This window comes from Nerophis ophidion, linkage group LG01 (genome assembly GCF_033978795.1).
Source record: "Nerophis ophidion isolate RoL-2023_Sa linkage group LG01, RoL_Noph_v1.0, whole genome shotgun sequence".
Taxonomy (NCBI): Eukaryota; Metazoa; Chordata; class Actinopteri; order Syngnathiformes; family Syngnathidae; genus Nerophis; species Nerophis ophidion.
The window spans coordinates 24,117,166-24,136,646 of record NC_084611.1 but is presented as its reverse complement, the minus strand read 5'-3'; the positions used below and the strand labels follow the sequence as shown (position 1 = coordinate 24,136,646).

The 19,481-nt window shown below is 39.9% G+C and overlaps 1 protein-coding gene across 1 annotated transcript in view; it reads right to left on the bottom strand.

Moving 5' to 3' along the window:
* loxhd1b (lipoxygenase homology PLAT domains 1b) overlaps positions 1-19,481 on the bottom strand; it is a 78,328-nt gene that overhangs the window by 46,799 nt on the left and 12,048 nt on the right. Inside the window, 14 exon segments of the mRNA XM_061899202.1 lie at positions 1,342-1,493; positions 5,313-5,616; positions 5,683-5,843; positions 5,925-6,117; positions 6,181-6,377; positions 6,452-6,528; positions 6,597-6,757; positions 10,508-10,662; positions 10,738-10,873; positions 14,336-14,422; positions 14,506-14,666; positions 17,711-17,846; positions 17,923-18,063; positions 18,203-18,312. Coding sequence (XP_061755186.1) covers positions 1,342-1,493; positions 5,313-5,616; positions 5,683-5,843; positions 5,925-6,117; positions 6,181-6,377; positions 6,452-6,528; positions 6,597-6,757; positions 10,508-10,662; positions 10,738-10,873; positions 14,336-14,422; positions 14,506-14,666; positions 17,711-17,846; positions 17,923-18,063; positions 18,203-18,312 — 2,171 coding nt within the window.

Sequence of the window (19,481 nt, the reverse complement as noted above, 5' to 3'; positions counted from 1 at the left end):
TCGCATCTTGTGACACCGGAGCAACTTAAATCCGTTGATTGGTAAGTGTTTGTTTGGCATTAAATGTGGAGGGAGGGAAAGGCTGGATGCAAATATAGCTACAAATGTACATACAGCTAGCCTAAATAGCATGTTAGCATCGATTAGCAGTCCACGTAAGACAACTTGAATCCATCCCTGATCGTGTTGTTACACCCTCTAACAACACACCGACAAGGCATGATGTCTCCAAAGTACGGAAAACAGTCGAAAAAACGGAAAATAACAGAGCTGATTTGACTTGGTGTTTGTAATGTGTTTGAGAAAATGGCGGATTGACTACCTATGTGACGTCACGTTGTGACGTCATCGCTCCGAGAGCGAATTATAGAAAGGCGTTTAATTCGCCAAAATTCACCCATTTAGAGTTCGGAAATCGGTTAAAAAAATATATAGTCTTTTTTCTGCAAAATCAAGGTATATGTTGACGTTTACATAGGTCTGGTGATAATGTCCCCCTTTAAACAGTTATTGAGCAGTGGCACAAACATTCATGTCATTTCCAAAACAGAAAGTGCAAGATTGTCAGAGACAATTTAAAACAAGCTATATGGGCACTTTTGTAAATGATGTCACTAAGATGACATATCAAAACAACACTAAATTAAAGTGTACTTTTTGTACAGGACACCACTACACTAGTTTAAAACAAATAAAGTGCACTTTTGTGCATGATGTATGTTTTTTCTGTATTTTTATTAGGACACCTTTCAAAGGGAATGTCCACAACAAAAAAACTTTTTTAAACACACGTAAAAAGTCAGTTAAAAAAAATGGTACTATGGAGTAAAATTCACATAAAATGAATACCAAAGCGTATCCAAAACATGACTTCTAGATGTTAAATGTATATTGGAATCTTTAAAGTCCCCTGTAATTAAATAAAGACACACCTTTTGCAGTACGCTTTTACACTTAAAAGTTCATTTAGGGCTGGTTTTGTATTCAAAACCTATCGTATACAAGTGGGATAGCTCTGGTATCCAAGATCCCAAATGAACAGGATGTAACTGTCTGAGGACATGATGTATGTCCCCGCAAAGCCAGGTGTAATGAAGGGCTGAATAAATCATAAGTTGTATTCAAAGTAATGAGTAAAAGTAGGACAGGTTCAGTGACAGAGTGGATGCCTCAGATCCTCTCAGTCACAGTTGGCCAGCCCGCCATGGGAGGAGGGGCCTTTGTAATCCAACCAGAACACACATCAGTGCCGGTGGATCATGTTTTATTATAGTGTGCGGTGAGACAAAAAAAGCTGCTTAAAAGTAGCGTCAAGACAACATACGCAGAGCTGCAGAGTACCTCTCCTCGTTCAAATTTGTTGATGTTGTCAGAGTTCTTGAGATAACGCTCTCCAGTGTCGCCGTTATCGCCGTAAATATTAATGAAGACTTTGGCGTCGGTCCCAGCTCCCAGCACATCACCCGTGAAGACGCACACTTCGTAGGTGTTGACTGTGAGACAATACAAGGGATGAATGACTTACTCTTTCTTAACCTTCTGTTCAACATCACTGACGGGAAACAAGGTCAGATCTTACAAGTGCCCATAAGAAGTACACATATGATACAAATACTAAATTAACGCATATATAAGGCATAATTAAAAAGTCCAGCTCTTGTATTGGACCCCATTAGAGATTAGAACAGGGGTCACAAACCGTTTTGAAACCAAGAGCTACTTCTTGGGTACTGATTAATGCAAAGGGCTACCAGTTTGATACACACTTAAATAAATTGTCAGAAATAGCCAATTTCCTCAATTTACCTTTAATAAATATATCTATATAAATAAAAAAATGGGTATTTCTGTCATACATTTTTTTCCTTTTACGGAAGGTTTTATGTAGGGATTAAAAACACTTAATTGAATGATTTAAAGGAGGAGAAAACACGAAAAAAATTAAAAAAAATTGTTTTAAACATAGTTCATCTTCAATTTCGACTCTTTAAAATTCTAAATTCAACCGAAAAAAATGAAGAGAAAAACTAGCTAATTTGAATCTTTTTGAAAAATAGAAAAAAATAATTTATGGAACATCATGAGTATTTTTTCCTGATTAAGCTTAATTTTAGATTTTTGATGACATGTTTTAAAAAGGTTAAAATCCAATCTGCACTTTGTTAGAATACATAACCAATTGGACCAAGCTATGTTTTTAACAAAGACAAATCATTATTTCTTCTAGATTTTCCAGAACAAAAATTTTAAAAGAAATTCAAAAGACTTTGAAATAAGGTTTAAATTTGATTCTACAGATTTTCTAGATTTGCCAGAATATTTTTTTTGAATTTGAATCATAATATGTTTGAAGAAATATTTCACAAATATTCTTCGTCGAAAAAACAGAAAACTAAAATTAATAATTAAATTAAAATGTATTTATTATTCATACCAATAAAAAAAAAACTTGAACATTGATTTAAATTGTCAGGAAAGAAGAGGAAGGAAGGTAAAAAGTAAAAAGGTATATGTGTCTAAAAATCCTAAAATAATTTTTTAGGTTGTATTTTTTCTCTAAAATTGTCATTCTGAAAGTTATAAGAAGCAAAGTAAAAAAAAATACATTTACTTATTTAAACAAGTGAAGACCAAGTGTTTAAAATATTATCTTGGATTTTCAAATTCTATTTGAGTTTTCTCTCTCTTAGAATTAAAAATGTCGAGCTAAGTAAGACCAGCTTTCTAGTGAATAAATACAATTTGAAAAATAGAGGCAGCTCACTGGTAAGTGCTGCAATTTGAGCTATTTTTAGAACAGGCCAGCTGGCTACTCATCTGGTCCTTACGGGCTACCTGGTGCCCGCGGGCACCGCGTTGGTGACCCCTGGATTAGAGAATAAGGGTTATTTATAAGGCAGGCAATAGTGATCACTTATATGCAAAAAGTTCTATTTTGGTTTCATCTGACCACATGAAATTCTCCCAATCCTCTGCTGTATCATCCATGTATCCATTTTGGTATAAACTCAACTCGTCGTGTTTGGAGGAAGAAGAATACTGAGTTGCATTCCAAGAACACCACACCTACTGTGAAGCATGGGGGTGGAAACATCATGCTTTTGGGCTGTTTTTCTGCTAAGGGGACAGGATGATTGATCCGTGTTAAGGAAAGAATGAAAGGGGCCATATATCGTGAGATTTTGAGCCAAAACCTCCTTCCATCAGTAAGAGCTTTGAATGGTTGACCAAATACTTATTTTCCACCATAATTTACAAATAAATTCTTTAAAATTCCTACAATGTGAATTCCTGGATTTTTTTTTTTTTTACATTCTGTCTCTCACAGTTGAAGTGTACCTTTGATGGAAATTACAGACCTCTGTCATCATTTTAAGCGGGGGAACTTGCACAATCAGTGGCTGACTAAATACTTTTTTGCCCCACTGTATGCTTGTGCCAAAACATGTGTTTGTATGTGAGATAAAGATTATTATTGGAATATTAAAATAAGACCAGTAAATTAAAGACTGTATGGATCGTAGTGACAAAAAAAAATCTCCCATCCCTTAAGAATAAGGGGTGGGATTAGTAAATAATAAGTAGTTAGGGGTGGAAGTTTCACTTCCTCCCACTCCTTTTTGGATATACAAAACCTAACCATGGCTTTAATTATATGTGATGTATTCGGTTAAATAGGATGCATCTTGTGATTATATTGTTATATAATGTCATTACATCTGTATTGTCATTGTTATTGTTGTTATATCGCAGTGATGGGGCAGGAAATTATAAGCCATTTCCAGTGAGGGTTGGACTCCGCCAAGCTGCCCTTTGTCACTGATTCTGTTTATAATTTTTATGGACCGAATTTCTAGGCGCAGTTAGGGCGATGAGGGGATCTGGTTTGGTGGCTGCAGGATTAGGTCTCTGCTTTTGCAGATAATGTGGTCCTGATGGCTTCATCTGACCAGGATCTTCAGCTCTCACTGGATCGGTTCGCAGCCGAGTGTGAAGCGACTGGGATGAGAATCAGCACCTCTAAGTCTGAGTCCATGGTTCTCGCCCGGAAAAGGGTGGAGTGCCATCTCCGGGTTGGGGCAGGGATCTTGCCTCATGTGGAAGAGTTCAAGTACCGCGGAGTCTTGTTCACGAGTGAGGGAAGAGCGGATCATGAGATCGACAGGCGGATCGGTAATGCGAATGCTGTATTGAGCCGGAAGGCAAAGCTCTCAATTTACCGGTCAATCTACGTTCCCATCCTCACCTATGATCATGAGCTTTGGGTTATGACCGAAAGGACAAGATCATGGGTACAAGCGGCCGAAATGAGTTTCCTTCGCCGGGTGGCGGGGCTCTCCCTTAGAGGTAGGGTGAGAAGCTCTGTCATTCGGGAGGAGCTCAAAGTAAAGCTGCTACTCCTCCACATCGAGAGTAGCCAGATGAGGTGGTTCAGGCATTTGGTCAGGATGCCACCCGAACACCTCCCTAGGGAGGTGTTTAGAGCAAGTCTGACCGGTAGGAGGCCACGGGGAAGACCCAGGACACGTTGGGAGGACTATGTCTCCCGCCTGGCCTGGGGACGCCTAGGGATCCCCCGGGAGAAGCTGGACCAAGTGGCTGGGGAGAGGGAAGTCAGGACTTTTCTGCTTAGGCTGCGGCCCCCGCGACCCGACCTCGGATAAGCGGAGGAAATTGGATGGATGGATGGAGGGTGGGAGTAAATAAGTTTCACTTCTTCCCACTCCTTTTTGGATGTATAAAATCTAACCCATCCATCCATCCATTTTCTACCGCTTATTCCCTTTTGGGGTCGCGGGGGGCGCTGGCGCCTATCTCAGCTACAATCGGGCGGAAGGCGGGGTACACCCTGGACAAGTCGCCACCTCATCGCAGGGCCAACACAGATAGACAGACAACATTCACACTCACATTCACACACTAGGGCCAATTTAGTGTTGCCAATCAACCTATCCCCAGGTGCATGTCTTTGGAAGTGGGAGGAAGCCGGAGTACCCGGAGGGAACCCACGCATTCACGGGGAGAACATGCAAACTCCACACAGAAAGATCCCGAGCCTGGATTTGAACCCAGGACTGCAGGAACTGTCAATATTTATGATGTATGGTTTAATAGGATGTATCTTGTGATTGTATTGTTTTATAATGTCATTAAATCTGTATTGTCATTATTATTGTTATATCGCAGTGATGGAGCAGGATATTATAAGATCTGCGTCTTCCTGTTCCATTTGGTACACACACCATAATTATTTTGATATTACAATCGTTTTAATCAGATGGCAATATTGCATCGCTATGGTTGCGTTGTACCTTCCAGTTCCTCTGCGCCAACAGGCAGCAGCTCCACTTGCAGCTCGCCATCATCGTCTCCTCCAGCCAGCCAACGCGAGCAGGGGAAATGGTATGTCAGCACCACTTCCTGCATAGCCTCTCCTACTTCCACCTCCTTTCTCTTTTTCTTCTTTTTCTTGTCTTCCTTCTTCTTCTCCTTGGGCACCATAGCCATCGTGGTGTGCTTGACGTCCACTGTCTCTAGGAACCAGCCGGATCCCAACCCCGAGCCATCGTGGCCGATGCGGACCTTGAAAACCTTCCCCACGTCTTTGGCCTCGATCTTGAAGAGCAAGAGTGGTTGCGGCTCAATTGTTTTGAACACTTTCATGGGTCGTTTTGATGATACCTTGAATATGTCTGTGGTGTTCCTTTCAAAGTTGTTGGACCGGCTGTCAAGAGCGATGACTTCAGTCTTGCCTTTTCCCCCGTAAATCTGAATGAACACTTTGGCATTTGTGCCGGCAAACATCTCATCTCCAGTTGTAACTGACACCTCATAGTTGATCACTGGTAAAACCACAAAGCAACATGTTTACTTTCTGGATGCACTCAAACAGCAGGATAGTGTGAACAAGGTGTGTGACGTACGTTGCTGTGTGTCCAGGATTTCGCTGGGGTAAATCTCCACCTCCGTTTTGCCGTCAGCTTCCCCCTTGCACAACCAGCGATGACAGGGAAACATGTAGTGCTTTCCGTTCAGAGGGACCAAAATCTGAACGCTGTCCAGGAACCAGCCGGCCCGTAAACCCTCGTTGGTGTGGCCGATCATCAGGCGGTTGATCTGGAAGTGAAAGACAGAAGCCTGAGGCTATAAGGCAGATCTACACCAAAGCCAATGTCTCACCTGTCCAACATCAGAGGTTTCCACCGTGAAGATGTCGACGCGACCCGTCTCAAAGTAATTTCCCAGGTTGTTGTCAGAGACCACCAGCATCATTTTACCGGTGTCACCTCTGTCCCCGTAAAGCTTGACGAAGACTGTGGAGTCCGAGCTGCCCCCTGGGATTTTGCCTGTCTTCACTGCGATGTGGTAGCCAATATCTACGAGGCACAAGAGCACGTAGTAAATAAGGACCATCGTGCTGTGGCTTAAAATGGGGAAACCAAAATCTTACTGTAGAGACGCTGTCCATCAGAGAATGGGACTAACTCTCGAACGATCTGCCCGTCGTCCTCATTGCGATCCAGCCATCTTCACGCCACCATGCATGTGTTAAAAGCAATGTCTGATTTACCTACACCTGAGGCAGGATCACTCACCTGCTGCACGGGAACTCGATGGCCTGTGCTTCAGCCTGTCCATCCTCTCTTACTATGATCTTATCAAGAAACCAGCCGCAGCCACCACCTTTGCCATCATGGCCGATCCTCACCCTGCCGATCTGCCCGATGGTGACGGCTTCAACGATGAACTCGTCCAGCTGAGGAAAGCAAATCGTAATTATGTCATTACATCTGTATTTCTAATTACCATATTTCCTTGAATTGCCGCAGGGCATATAGTATGCGCCTGCCTTGAATTACTGCCGGGTCAAACTCGCTTCCCAAAATATTTAGCGCATGCTTAGTATTACCGCCTGGTCAAACTTGTGACGTCACGAGTGACACTTCCCCTGTCATCATTTTCAAAATGGAGGAGGCTGATTTCAATACCGGTAATTTGAAATCGCATAAATGGAATAAGATTAAGAGCTATTCAGTAGGATTTAAGGTCCAAGCTTACATCACACTCAAATATTTACTGCATACCTTTGGTAAGTGCCGGAGTGAGAAGAGATTTTAAAATAATTAGCGCATGCTTACTTTTACCGCATGCCTTTGGTAAGCGCATGAGTGAGAAGAGGTTTTAAATTAATTAGCGCCCCGGCGGCAATTCAAGGAAATACGGTATGTGGGGTTTTGTGGACTCTACTGGAGCCATACTCACACAAACATGGGATTTTCAATAAAATATACAAACCCTGTTTCCGTATGAGTTTTGAAATCGTGTTAGATGTAAATATAAACGGAATACAATGATTTGCAAATCCTTTTCAACCCATATTCAGTTGAATGCACTACAAGGACAACATATTTGACTTTCAAACTCATAAACTTTATTTTTTTTTTGCAAATAATAATTAACTTAGAATTTCATGGCTGTAACACGTGCCAAAATAGTTGGGAAAGGGCATGTTCACCACTGTGCTACATCACCTTTTCTTTTAACAACACTCATTAAACGTTTGGGATCTGAGGAAACTAATTTTTGAAGCTTTGAAAGTGGAATTATTTCCCATTCTTGTTTTATGTAGAGCTTCAGTCGTTCAACAGTCCGGGGTTTCCGCTGTTGTAGTTTACGCTTCATAATGCGCCACACATTTTCGATGGGAGACAGGTCTGGACTGCAGGCGGGCCAGGAAAGTACCCGCACTCTTTTTTTACGAAGCCATGCTGTTGTAACACGTGCTGAATGTGGCTTGGCATTGTCTTGCTGAAATAAGCTGGGGCGTCCATGAAAAAGACGGCGCTTAGATGGCAGCATACGTTGTTCCAAAACGTGTATGCACCTTTCAGCATTAATGGTGCCTTCACAGATGTGTAAGTTACCCATGCCTTGGGCACTAACGCACCCCCATACCATCACAGATGCTAGCTTTTGAACTTTATGCCGATAACAGTCTGGATGGTTCGCTTCCCCTTTGGTCCGGATGACACGATGTCGAATATTTCCAAAAACAATTTGAAATGTGGACTCGTCAGACCACGGAACACTTTTCCACTTTGCATCAGTCCATCTTAGATGATCTCGGGCTCAGAGAAGCCGGGGGCGTTTCTGGATGTTGTTGATAAATGGCTTTCGCTTTGCATAGTAGAGCTTTAACTTGCACTTACAGATGTAGCGACAAACTGTATTTAGTGACTGTGATTTTCTGAAGCGTCCCTGAGCCCATGTGGTGATATCCTTTAGAGATTGTTGTCAGTTTTTGATACAGTGCCGTCTGAGGGATCAAAGGTCACGGTCATTCAATGTTGGTTTACGGCCATGCCGCTTACGCGGAGTGATTTCTCCAGATTCTCTGAACCTTTTGAAATATGATTCACTACACACAGTAGCTCACAGGCGTCAAAATGTAAACAAACGTCATTGGTGGATCCACACGGAACATCCACTGTAATGATATCAAGTACAGGCACGTATCTAGTCGATACTACTATGATTGCATTCATATTTTTTGGCATCACGACATTTGCTTTAATTTTTTTAAATGTATATTATGTTTAGAAACTCAGGAAATATGTCCCTGGACACATGAGGACTTTGAATATGACCAATGATCATGTAACGATTTGGTTTCGGATTGATACCCAAATTTGTGATATCATCAAAAACTAATGTGAAGTACCAGACAACAGAAGAATAAGTGATTATTACATTTTAACAGAAGTGTAGACAGAACATGTTAAAAGAGAAAGTAAGCAGATATTAACAGTAATTAAACAAGTAGATTAAAAATATTTTTCCACCACTTGTCCTTAATAATTTTGACAAAAAAATAGAATGATAAATGACACAATATGTTACTGCTCAGATCTGTTCTTCTGAGAGCTACTTTTACAAAATAAAAACATCAGAGAATCACTCAAACAAAGGGAATGAACTGGTTTTGTTGGAACAATAACAAAATGTTGGTACCCACAACTCAAACTTTGCATCAATTCACAAGACATTCTAATTATTATTATTGTTTATAATTTCAAGCTGTTTTGACAAAAAAAAAAAGGATTTTGAGTTTTATTCACTGGTATATGACTTGCAATATTGAAATTGTATAATTAGAAAGCAGATATTGTTGTGCTATTGTGTTAATTTGTCATTAAATAGAGGCATATTGTCTAAGATGAACAGTTACACAAATGTAAACCAGCTGGTGCGGCCCTCTCTGCCACTGCTGCCCCAAACTTTGGTTGCCGGCGTGAGAGGCGAGTGTGCTGACCAGTGGGCTAAAAGTTCACGCTGGCAGCCCTATACTTGAAGTCGTCAGGGAGTGAGGTTTGCTAACGTACTCACGCAGCCACACTGGCCGGTTTAGGCGAATAAACTTTAACCCTCTGTAAAATCAATTGGTGAGCTACTGGCCACAATACCCAGCAATACGCTTGGAGGAGAAAATGTGAGTCCTTTAATCCCAGGAACACCAACCATACTGTCAAGCATGGTGGTGGTAGTATTATGCTCTGGGCCTGTGTTGCTGCCAGTGGAACTGGTGCTTTACAGAGAGCAAATGGGATAATGAAAAAGGATGATTACCTCCAAATTCTTCAGGACAACCTAAAATCATCAGCCCGAAGGTTGGGTCTTGCGCGCAGTTGGATGTTCCAACAGGACAATGATCTCAAACACACCTCGAAAGGGGTAAAGGAATGGCTAAATCAGGCTAGAATTAAGGTTTTAGAATGGCCTTCCCAAAGCCCTAACCTAAACGTGTGGACAATGCTGAAGAAACAAGTCCATGTCAGAAAACCAACACATTTAGCTGAACTGTATCAATTTTGTTAAGAGGAGTAGTCAAAAATTCAATCAGAAGCTTGTGTATGTGCTACCAAAAGCGCCTTGTGGAGGTCTTGCTCCTGCGGGTTCCCTGGACCGCCAATGACGGACATGTCAGCCATGTTCATCTTTGTGAACAATGATTGTTGTGCTTTTCAACCATATTAGTCTCTTGCTTGTTCTCCACCATCAACCACCCCCTCTTCTTCCCGACTGATGCCTTTAACAGAGCGACAGGTGATCAGACAAACACTAACAGCTGTGTCATCCACCCACCTGTCACTAATCTCGCAGCCGATCCTGACACACTCTCCGCTTCGCTGCAGGTCCGCAGGCCCCCCCCCCCCCCCCCCACACGCCTTATTGCAGTGAAACTTGCCAAAGGACATGTTACTAATTAGCATTGCTGTATGTATACTTTTGACCCAGCAGATTTGCTCACATTTTTAGTAGACCAATAATAAATTCATAAAAGAACCAAACTTCAATAATGTTTTTTGTGACCAACAAGTATGTGCTCCAATCACTCTATCACAAAAAAATAGAAGTCGTAGAAATGATTGGAAACTCAAGACAGCCGTGACATTATATTCTTTACAAGTGTATGTAGACTTTTGATCGCGACTGTATATCCACTTACGTTTCCCTTCTCAAACTTGTTGATGTTGTTTTTGCAGTTGACAAGCTGCCGTTCTCCAGTGTCTCCGTGGTCACCCATGAGATTGAGAAAAACCGATGCGTCCGTGCCGCTGCCGCCGAGGATCCCGGTGCAAACGGTCACTCTGTACTTAATCACTGCACGACACAACAACATCGTTCAGTCCGTTGTCGCTTGACACGTCACCACAAACTCAGATACTGCATACATACAAGGCAGGGGTTCTGCGATGAATTCCCCTGTCGCAGGAAGCTCTCTCACCACCTCGTTATCATCTTCGTTTGTGTCCAGCCAACGCTCGCAAGGAAATTTGTATTTCTCCTTGGTTAATGTTTTTATCAGAGTTGCCTATTTTGAGAAGGTACAAAACAATGGACTTTTGTATGAGCTCAATTTATATTTAGTTTGTATTGCCATATCGCGGTGATGTGCGGTGAGTTTCAAAACAGGTGACACATTTTGGAGGTTTTTGTTTTCTTTTATTTCATAATCTTTCATTAACATGGACTAGTGGTTAGAGTGTCTGCCCTGAGATCGGTAGGTCGTGAGTTCAAACCCCGCCCGAGTCATACCAAAGACTATAAAAATGGGACCAATTACCTCCCAGCTTGGCGCTCAGCATCAAAGGTTGGAATTGGGGGTTAAATCACCAAAATGATTCCTCAGCGCGGCCACCGCTGCTGCTCACTGCTCCCCTCACTTCCCAGGGGGTGGAACAAGGGGATGGGTCAAATTCAGAGGTTAATTTCACCACACCTAGTGTGTGTGTGTGTCTATCAGTGGTACTTTAACTTTTAACTTACCTTTAATATGAATATGGGTCTCTAATTAAAAGGGTAATGAGAAAATAGGAGAATAATTCACTTTCATAAAAATGTTATCAATTAGTCTTAGTCACATTTATTTATCCATCCATGTGTTTTCTACCGTTTGTCCCTCTCGGGTCGCAGGGGTTGCTGGAGCCTATCTCAGCTGCATTCGGGCGGAAGGCAGGGGACACCCAGGACAAGTTGCCACCTCATCGCAGGGCCAACACAGATAGACAGACAACATTCACAAACTATGGCCAATTTAGTGTTGCCAATCAACTTATCCCCAGGTGTGTGTCTTTGGAGGTGGGAGGAAGCCGGCATACACAGAGGGAACCCATGCAATCACGGGGAGAACACGCAAACTCCACACAGAAAGACCCCGAGCTCGGGGATCGAATCCAGGACCTTCGCATTGTGAGGCACACCCACGAACGTCTGGTGCAACATGTCGCCCACATTTATTTACTTTTATAAAATTAAAAAAACATATGCGGTTTTACCTTTTTATTGTCAGTGAAGTACATGCATTGGCCTTCTTCAAGGGGAAACTCTTATACATCTACAGTACTTTGATTATAAAAGTCTAATTACCTTCTGTTTAGTCTAGGGGTGTCGAACTAATTTTAGATCGGGGGCCACATGGAGAAAAATCTTCTCCCAAATGGGCCAGACTGGTAAAATCACAGCACGATTACTTAAAAAATAAAGACAATTTCAGATTGTTTTCTTTGTTTAAAAATAGAACAAACACATTCTGAAAATGTACAAATCATAATGTTGTTTTTTTTACAATTACATGTTGCGGTTAATAGTATTCTATCTTTATTTGTTGTTATTTATACTTTTTGAATAAATTATGTGTCAATATGGTGACAGTGGTGTTCATTTTCAATCTATCCATCCATCCATCCATTTTCTACCGATTGTAGTTGAGATTTTCAATCTATGAGGATAAAAAAAATATGTCAAAATCAAATTACATGATGTTTTTTATGTAGATTGCTCATTTTCCTCGACTGGTGCACTAAGATTATGTGTTTTTTTTTGTTTTTTTTACATATGTAGCATCATCTACAAAGATACAAAGAATTGCTAGTGCGTCATCTTGTGGACACATCTAGAAAAGCAGTTTCTTTCTTTCAGAATTTCGGCTCATTTTTATACTTAGCAAACTCCGTACATTTGACACCTCAGGTTTTGTCTAAAATTCCAGTTTGGAGACTTTTGTGCTTGCATATAGTCCTCCATCTTGGTGGTCTCATTCATTCATTCAGCAGTACTTTCAGATATCTTTGTGGTTTTTGTGTTAATAAAGTTGTTTGAAAACAAAATCCACTGGCCTCGTGCGTGGGAAAAAAGATGCTATTAGAAACAACCGCTTGCTAGCTCCCACATACACCACCCCAGTTCATATTGTGTGGGTACAGCGCCTCTTAGCATGATTTTTCGTTTTTTTAAATCCAAACAGCTAGAGTAATGATGTCGCAAATAAATTAAATACTGTTAGAATAACTATGTATATATTATCACACTAAGTATTCGTATGCTTAAAGTCTGTTGCTTTAGTTATTAACTATTGTACTCAAGTTAGACTTTTTCTAATCTATACTTACTTACTTACTACTTAGGCCCATCGCTCCCAATGGAGCATAGGCCATCAATGACTCCTCTCCATGCAGCACGGTTTTGGGCTGTCCTTTCCGCCTCTCCCCAGCTGGTTCCCAACCTCTTCAGCTCCGCCTCAGAGTCCCGCCTCCAGGTGTTTTTAGGCCGTCCCCTCTTCCTCTTTCCCTGTGGGTTCCACGTCAAGGCTTGCCGTGTGATGGTAGTTGCTGGTTTCCTAAGGGTGTGCCCAACCCAACCCCACTTTCTCCTTAGTATTTGTTTCTCCACTGGCTCCTGATTCCCTTTCCTCCAGAGTTCCTCGTTGCTGATTTTGTTTGGCCACCAAATCCTGAAAATCCTCTTCAGACAACTGTTAATAAACGTTTGTAACCTTTGTACGGTCTTCTTTGTCATCCTCCACTATGCAAGGACAAAACTTCTTGTCTTAGGGGTGACCTCAGCCACGGACGTTATCTTTGTTTTAGCCTGCTAACAGGCAAGGACTTCAAGGACCTCAACAAAGATAAGATGACAGCACGCAGACAAAGCAGAGACTTCAAGGACCTCAACGAAGATAAGATGGCAGCACGCAGACGAAGCAGAGACTTTAAGGACCTCAACGACGATTAGATGACAACACCCAGACAAAGCGGGGACAAGACGAAATCACAAGGCCCCAGACCATTTTGTCAAGTACTGTGCGTCCTGGACCTGTTTGGCATAATATATGTGAACACTCCTTTTAGAGGCGGCCTCAGTGATGTTGACAATGGAACTCAGGATAAAAACAGGGACGCGGGGGCTGAACCTTAGAGCGTAGGGCGAGACTGTGACTAAGTGTTCAGCACCGTGCGTTCTCCTCATGAGCTATATTGAACTCTGTCTCTGCATGGTTCCTTGCTTCTTGCCTGAATAATAGATATCATCAGTGTTTGAACCTGTCAAATACATTACTCTAGCTGTAGATTTTACAGTAAAGAAAGCCTTTGTCTAAAATAGGTTTATGAAATTTTTTGTCCGCAACTTTGCTTTCCGCACTAAATGAGAAAACAAATAGTGGCTCGTCTGCTTTTTATGTTAGCAGATAAGAACGTCTATATCTGCAGCCTTATATCAGCTTCCACCACTCAATGTAATCGAGAATTGATCAAATTTAGAGATTTTTACTGAAAAATATGTTAAAAACAATTGTACTCATACAGAAAATACATTTATAACACAGTTAAATGAACAAATATTTATATTAATGCAAGTAATTATCATTTGTTTTTTAATCTTTAATTAAAACAGGTACTGATCAGTACACATTGTACTGATACCCAGACAACTTACACTGGCAGTGGAAGAATAAAATATATATAATTATATGTTTTTTGGGGAAAGTCTTAGTCACCTTACTCAGATGCCACCCTGCAAAAGGATTTCTTTTCTCATGCCAGATTCGGAGTTTGGTCAAAACTCCTAAATCTGGAAGTTCAACCTGTGGCACAGAAGCAGAAACTGTGAAAGTGTCATAGAAACATGTAATCCATTGGTAAAATAAGAGTAGAATGAAATACTTACTATAAACCTGTCCACTTGTCCTCGCTCAAAATTGTCTGTTTTGTTGTCGAGTTTGATCTCGTCGGACTTGCCCTTTTCTCCGTACACCTGGAAATAGATTTCTGCGTCGCTTCCAGCATTGGGAAGGTCCGATGTCCAGATCCACAAGGACCAGGGATGCTCTGGAGTAAAATCATTTCGATGAATATTGATTACTTGAGTAAGTCTCCTTTAGTGTACCAATATACCAATATTTTTGTAACGGTACCAAAATTATTTCGATACTTTTCGGTACTTTAAAGGGGACCACAAAAAAATGGCATTATTGGCTTCATTTAAACAAAAAACCTTACAGTACATTAATCATATGTTTCGTATTGCAAGTTTGTCCTTAAATAAGATAGTAAACATACAAGACAACTTGTTTTTTATTAAGTAAGTAAGCAAACAAAGGCTCCTAATTTAGCTGCTGACATGTGCAATAACATATTGTGTCATTTTCCATTCTATTATTTTGTCCAAAATTATTAAGTACAAATGGTAAAAAATGAATTATTAATCTAATTGTTCATGTACTGTTAATATCTGCTTACTTTCTCTTTTAACATGTTCTATTTACACTTCTGTTAAAATGAAATAATCACTTATTCTTCTGTTGTTCTTCTTAGTTCTAGATTATACATCAAATTTTGGTATAAATCTGATACCAAGTAGTTACAGGATCATACATTGGTCATATTCAACGTCCTCATGTGTCCTGGGACATATTTCCTGTGTTTATAAACATATTTGTCATGGCGCTGATTCGAACCCAAGATTCTCCCGCAGCTACATCTCACACTCTGACAACACGCCCCCGCACGCCGCAGCTGCAGGCTGTCAGCTATCAGCGCACCTGGAATTAATCAGGAGGACAGCATAAGAACCAGTCACTCCTTGAAACCTACGCCAGAACGTCGTCAACTCTCGTAGTAAGCATTCACGTCTCTGGCTTCCCTCTCGTTGTCCTCGCCTTTTTGTTCTTCGTGCCCCGTTTTTGTCTTGCTGACTTATGTCCCTTGTCCTCCTTGCAGTGCCAGTTTTGTCCCGTGTGTTCGAGCGCTGTATCTCGATCTCCACCCGGATTTTGGACTGCCTCCCTCGATCCTCAATCTCTTGCATAAACTCGGACTTTGCTGCTTGCCTTCTGCCCTCGACCCGATGCCTGTCCCCGGACTTCCCTCGTGCCTATCCTCATGGTCCGACCAAGATTTCATCCATCACGCATGTACAACATCCTCTTGTATTATTTACATGGTTAATTTTGAACTTAATCCTGCATCCATCAAATAGAGTAGCATACACATCCCACACAATCATCAAAGGTTACAATAAACCTGGTAACCCGAGTTCCTTCGTGGTGTCGTCTCCTTCCAACCCTGACGTACATAACAATGATATGTGTATATATATATATACATATATACATATAAATACATATATACATATATATATATATATATATATATATATATATATATATATATATATATATATATATATATATATATATATCTTGATTGGATTATCCAGAGAATAGTGCTCGATACCGTGGTAGAGCGCAATATGTAGGTGTGGGAAAAATCACAAGACTACTTCATCCCAGAGATGAAGTAGTCTTGTGATTTTTCCCACACCTACATATATATATATATATATATATATATATATATATATATATATATACATATATATATATATATATATACACTATATATATATATATATATATATATATATATACACATATATATATATATGTGACAATCTGTCACTTTATTTCTGTTAGTTTTTCGTGTTTTTGTATTTACTTCCTGTTCAGTGCTCTTACTTTGTTGTATTTCCTGTTTTATTCACGAGCACTGTTGTTTTTCTCTTTTCGTTGATTGGCAGTGGTTCACACCTGCTGTCAATCAAACTACTGCCTATTTATGTTCCACCCGAGCACTCCTCAGTGCTCGAAGATAAATCTATGTTTGGAAATGTTACTATGCAAGACTGCTTTCTGTTTATTTGTTTCTTATGAGTATTAAATTATTTTACCTTCACTCATTTCTCTCCTGGACTCTTGCATCCACGGGGTCACACAACTGCAGCCATGCGACATCCTAACAATATATATATATATATGTATATATATATATATATATATATATATATATATATATTAGGGCTGCGAATCTTTGGGTGTCCCACGATTCGATTCAATATCGATTCTCGGAGGTCACGATTCGATTCAAAATCGATTTCTTTTTTAATTCAACACGATTCTCAATTCAAAAACAATTTTTTCCCAAATCAAAAGGAGTCTCTATTCATTCAATACGTAGGATTTCAGCAGGATCTACCCCAGTCTGCTGACATGCAAGCGGAGTAGTAGATTTTTTAAATTGTAAAGGACAATGTTTTATCAACTGATTGCAATAATGTAAATTTGTTTTAACTATTAAACGAACCAAAAATATGACTTATTTTATCTTATATTATATATATATATATATATATTTATATATATATATATATATATATATATATATATATATATATATATATATACATATATATATATATATATATATATATATGAGAAACAAACACGAAAATAGATGTGATGCCAAAAAATATTGACGTAATCATAGTAATATCGACTAGATACGCTACTGTACTTGGTATCATTACAGTGGATGTCAGGTGTAGATCCACCAATGTCGTTTGTTTACATTTTGACGCCGGTGAGCTACGGTGTGTAGTGAAGCATGTTGAGCTATTCCTCGTCCTGCAGAGATGATACTTGTAAGAAACTTACCTAATTTGTTGCCATGGAGACAAGGATTAATGATTTAGGAATGACTAAAACACTGCAGACTGGGGCTGGACTTTAGCCGCTAGCTAGCCATGTCTTAAAACGCCTCTTTGGGTAGGCGTTACAGTGTTATAACTTCATCTTTATCATTAGTTTTTAAGCCAAAATGCGTCCATTCTCTCTTTTCTGTCTACACACTATCTGCTTGTAAGTACTCCGTGATTGTGCGCTGCCGAACATGCTCCTTTTCAGAGGCGGTACACTACTGAAAATGATTCATTCGTATCGCAGAACTATACTAATACTGTACAACATTAGTCCCTTTATATCAGATTAGAAGCACTAGGGTTGACCATTATCAGCAATTGCAGGGACTTAACATACTTTTTTGCCTTCTCTGCCGGAGAGAAACCATCTCGTAGAGTTCTCGCTCTATCAGCCCGTCGCCTTCCTTCTCATCCAGCCATTTAGAGCACGGGAAGGTCTGTTCAATTCCGGTAAATGGACAATACACCACCACCTACAAATAAGACCTGGGTAAAACTAGGTCACGTGAGCAGATAGTGTTGTTATTTCTTATTGATGTGTGTGCATACCTTTTCACAGTACCACCCAGCACTGACCCCGCTGTTGTCATGTCCGATGGTCACCCTGCTGAGGGGGCTGAGAAGTGCGGCAATCTCGATATTGAAGACGTCCGCCAGGCCACGTTCAAATTTCCCTCTTTCAAGAAACACCTGGATCAAATACGCAGAGGAGAAAATGTTTTTTTCACACGTTTTTTTATATATATTTTTTTTACACAAAATCTATGTTTGTAGATGATAAACAATAACAACAATAACGATGTTAACACACACAATATGTCTCATTTACCTTGCCACTGTTCTTTGAGCCTTTGGTGCCGTGCATCACAATGTGGATTTTGGAGTTGGTCCCGGCTCCTCGGATGTTTCCGGTTACAATCTGGAAGTTGTACACGATACCTGACAGGAATAGTTTCTTGTGAGCTGGCTTTAGGGGCACGATGGTTCACAGGCTCAACAGCGACAAGATGATTTAATTACTGGCTAAAGAATCAAGAAGACTCTGCCAAGTAGAAAGTAGTGTTGCATCTGATACTAATATTTTGGTACTGGTACCAAAATGGATTTAGGTGCTTTTTGGTACTTTTCTAAATAAAGGGCACCACAAAAAATGTCATTATTGACTTTATCTGAAAAAAAAATCTTAGTGTACGTTAAACATATGTTTCTTATTGCAAGTTTGTCCTTAAATTAAATAGTGAACATACTCGACAACTTGTCTTTTGGTAGTAAGTAAACAAACAAAGGCTCCTAATTTAGTTTGCTGACATATGCAGTAACATACTGTGTCATTTTCCATTCTATTATTTTGTCAAAATTATTAAGGACAAGTGGTAGAAAATTAATTAATAATCTGCTTGTTCATTTACTGTTATATCTGCTTATTTTCTGTATCAACATGTTCTATTTACACTTCTGTTTAAATGTAATAATCACTTTACATTAGTTTTGGATGATACCACAAATTTGGGTATCAATACGATACCAAGTCCTTACAGGATCATACGGTGATCATCTTCAAAGTCCTCATGTGTCCAGGGACATATTTCCTGAGTTCATAAACATAATATACCGTATTTTTCGGACTAGAAGTCGCAGTTTTTTTTCATAGTTTGGCCGGGGTTGCGACTTATACTCAGGAGCGCCTTATGTGTGAAATCATTAACACAAAACCATAAAATATCAAATAATATTATTTAGTTCATTCACATAAGAGACTAGACGTATAAGATTTCATCGGATTTAGCAATTAGGAGTGACAGATTGTTTGGTAAATGTATAGCATGTTCTATATGTTATAGTTATTTGAATGACTCTTACCATAATATGTTATGTTAACATACCAGGCACCTTCTCAGTTGATTATTTATGCCTAATATAACGTACACTTATTCAGCCCGTTGTTCAATATTCTTTATTTATTTTAAATTGCCTTTCAAATGTCTATTCTTGGTGTTGGGTTTTATCAAATAAATTTCCCCCAAAAATGCGACTTATATACCAGTATGTTTTTTTCCTTCTTTATTAAGAATTTTCAGCACGTGCGACTTATACTCCGGAGCGACTTA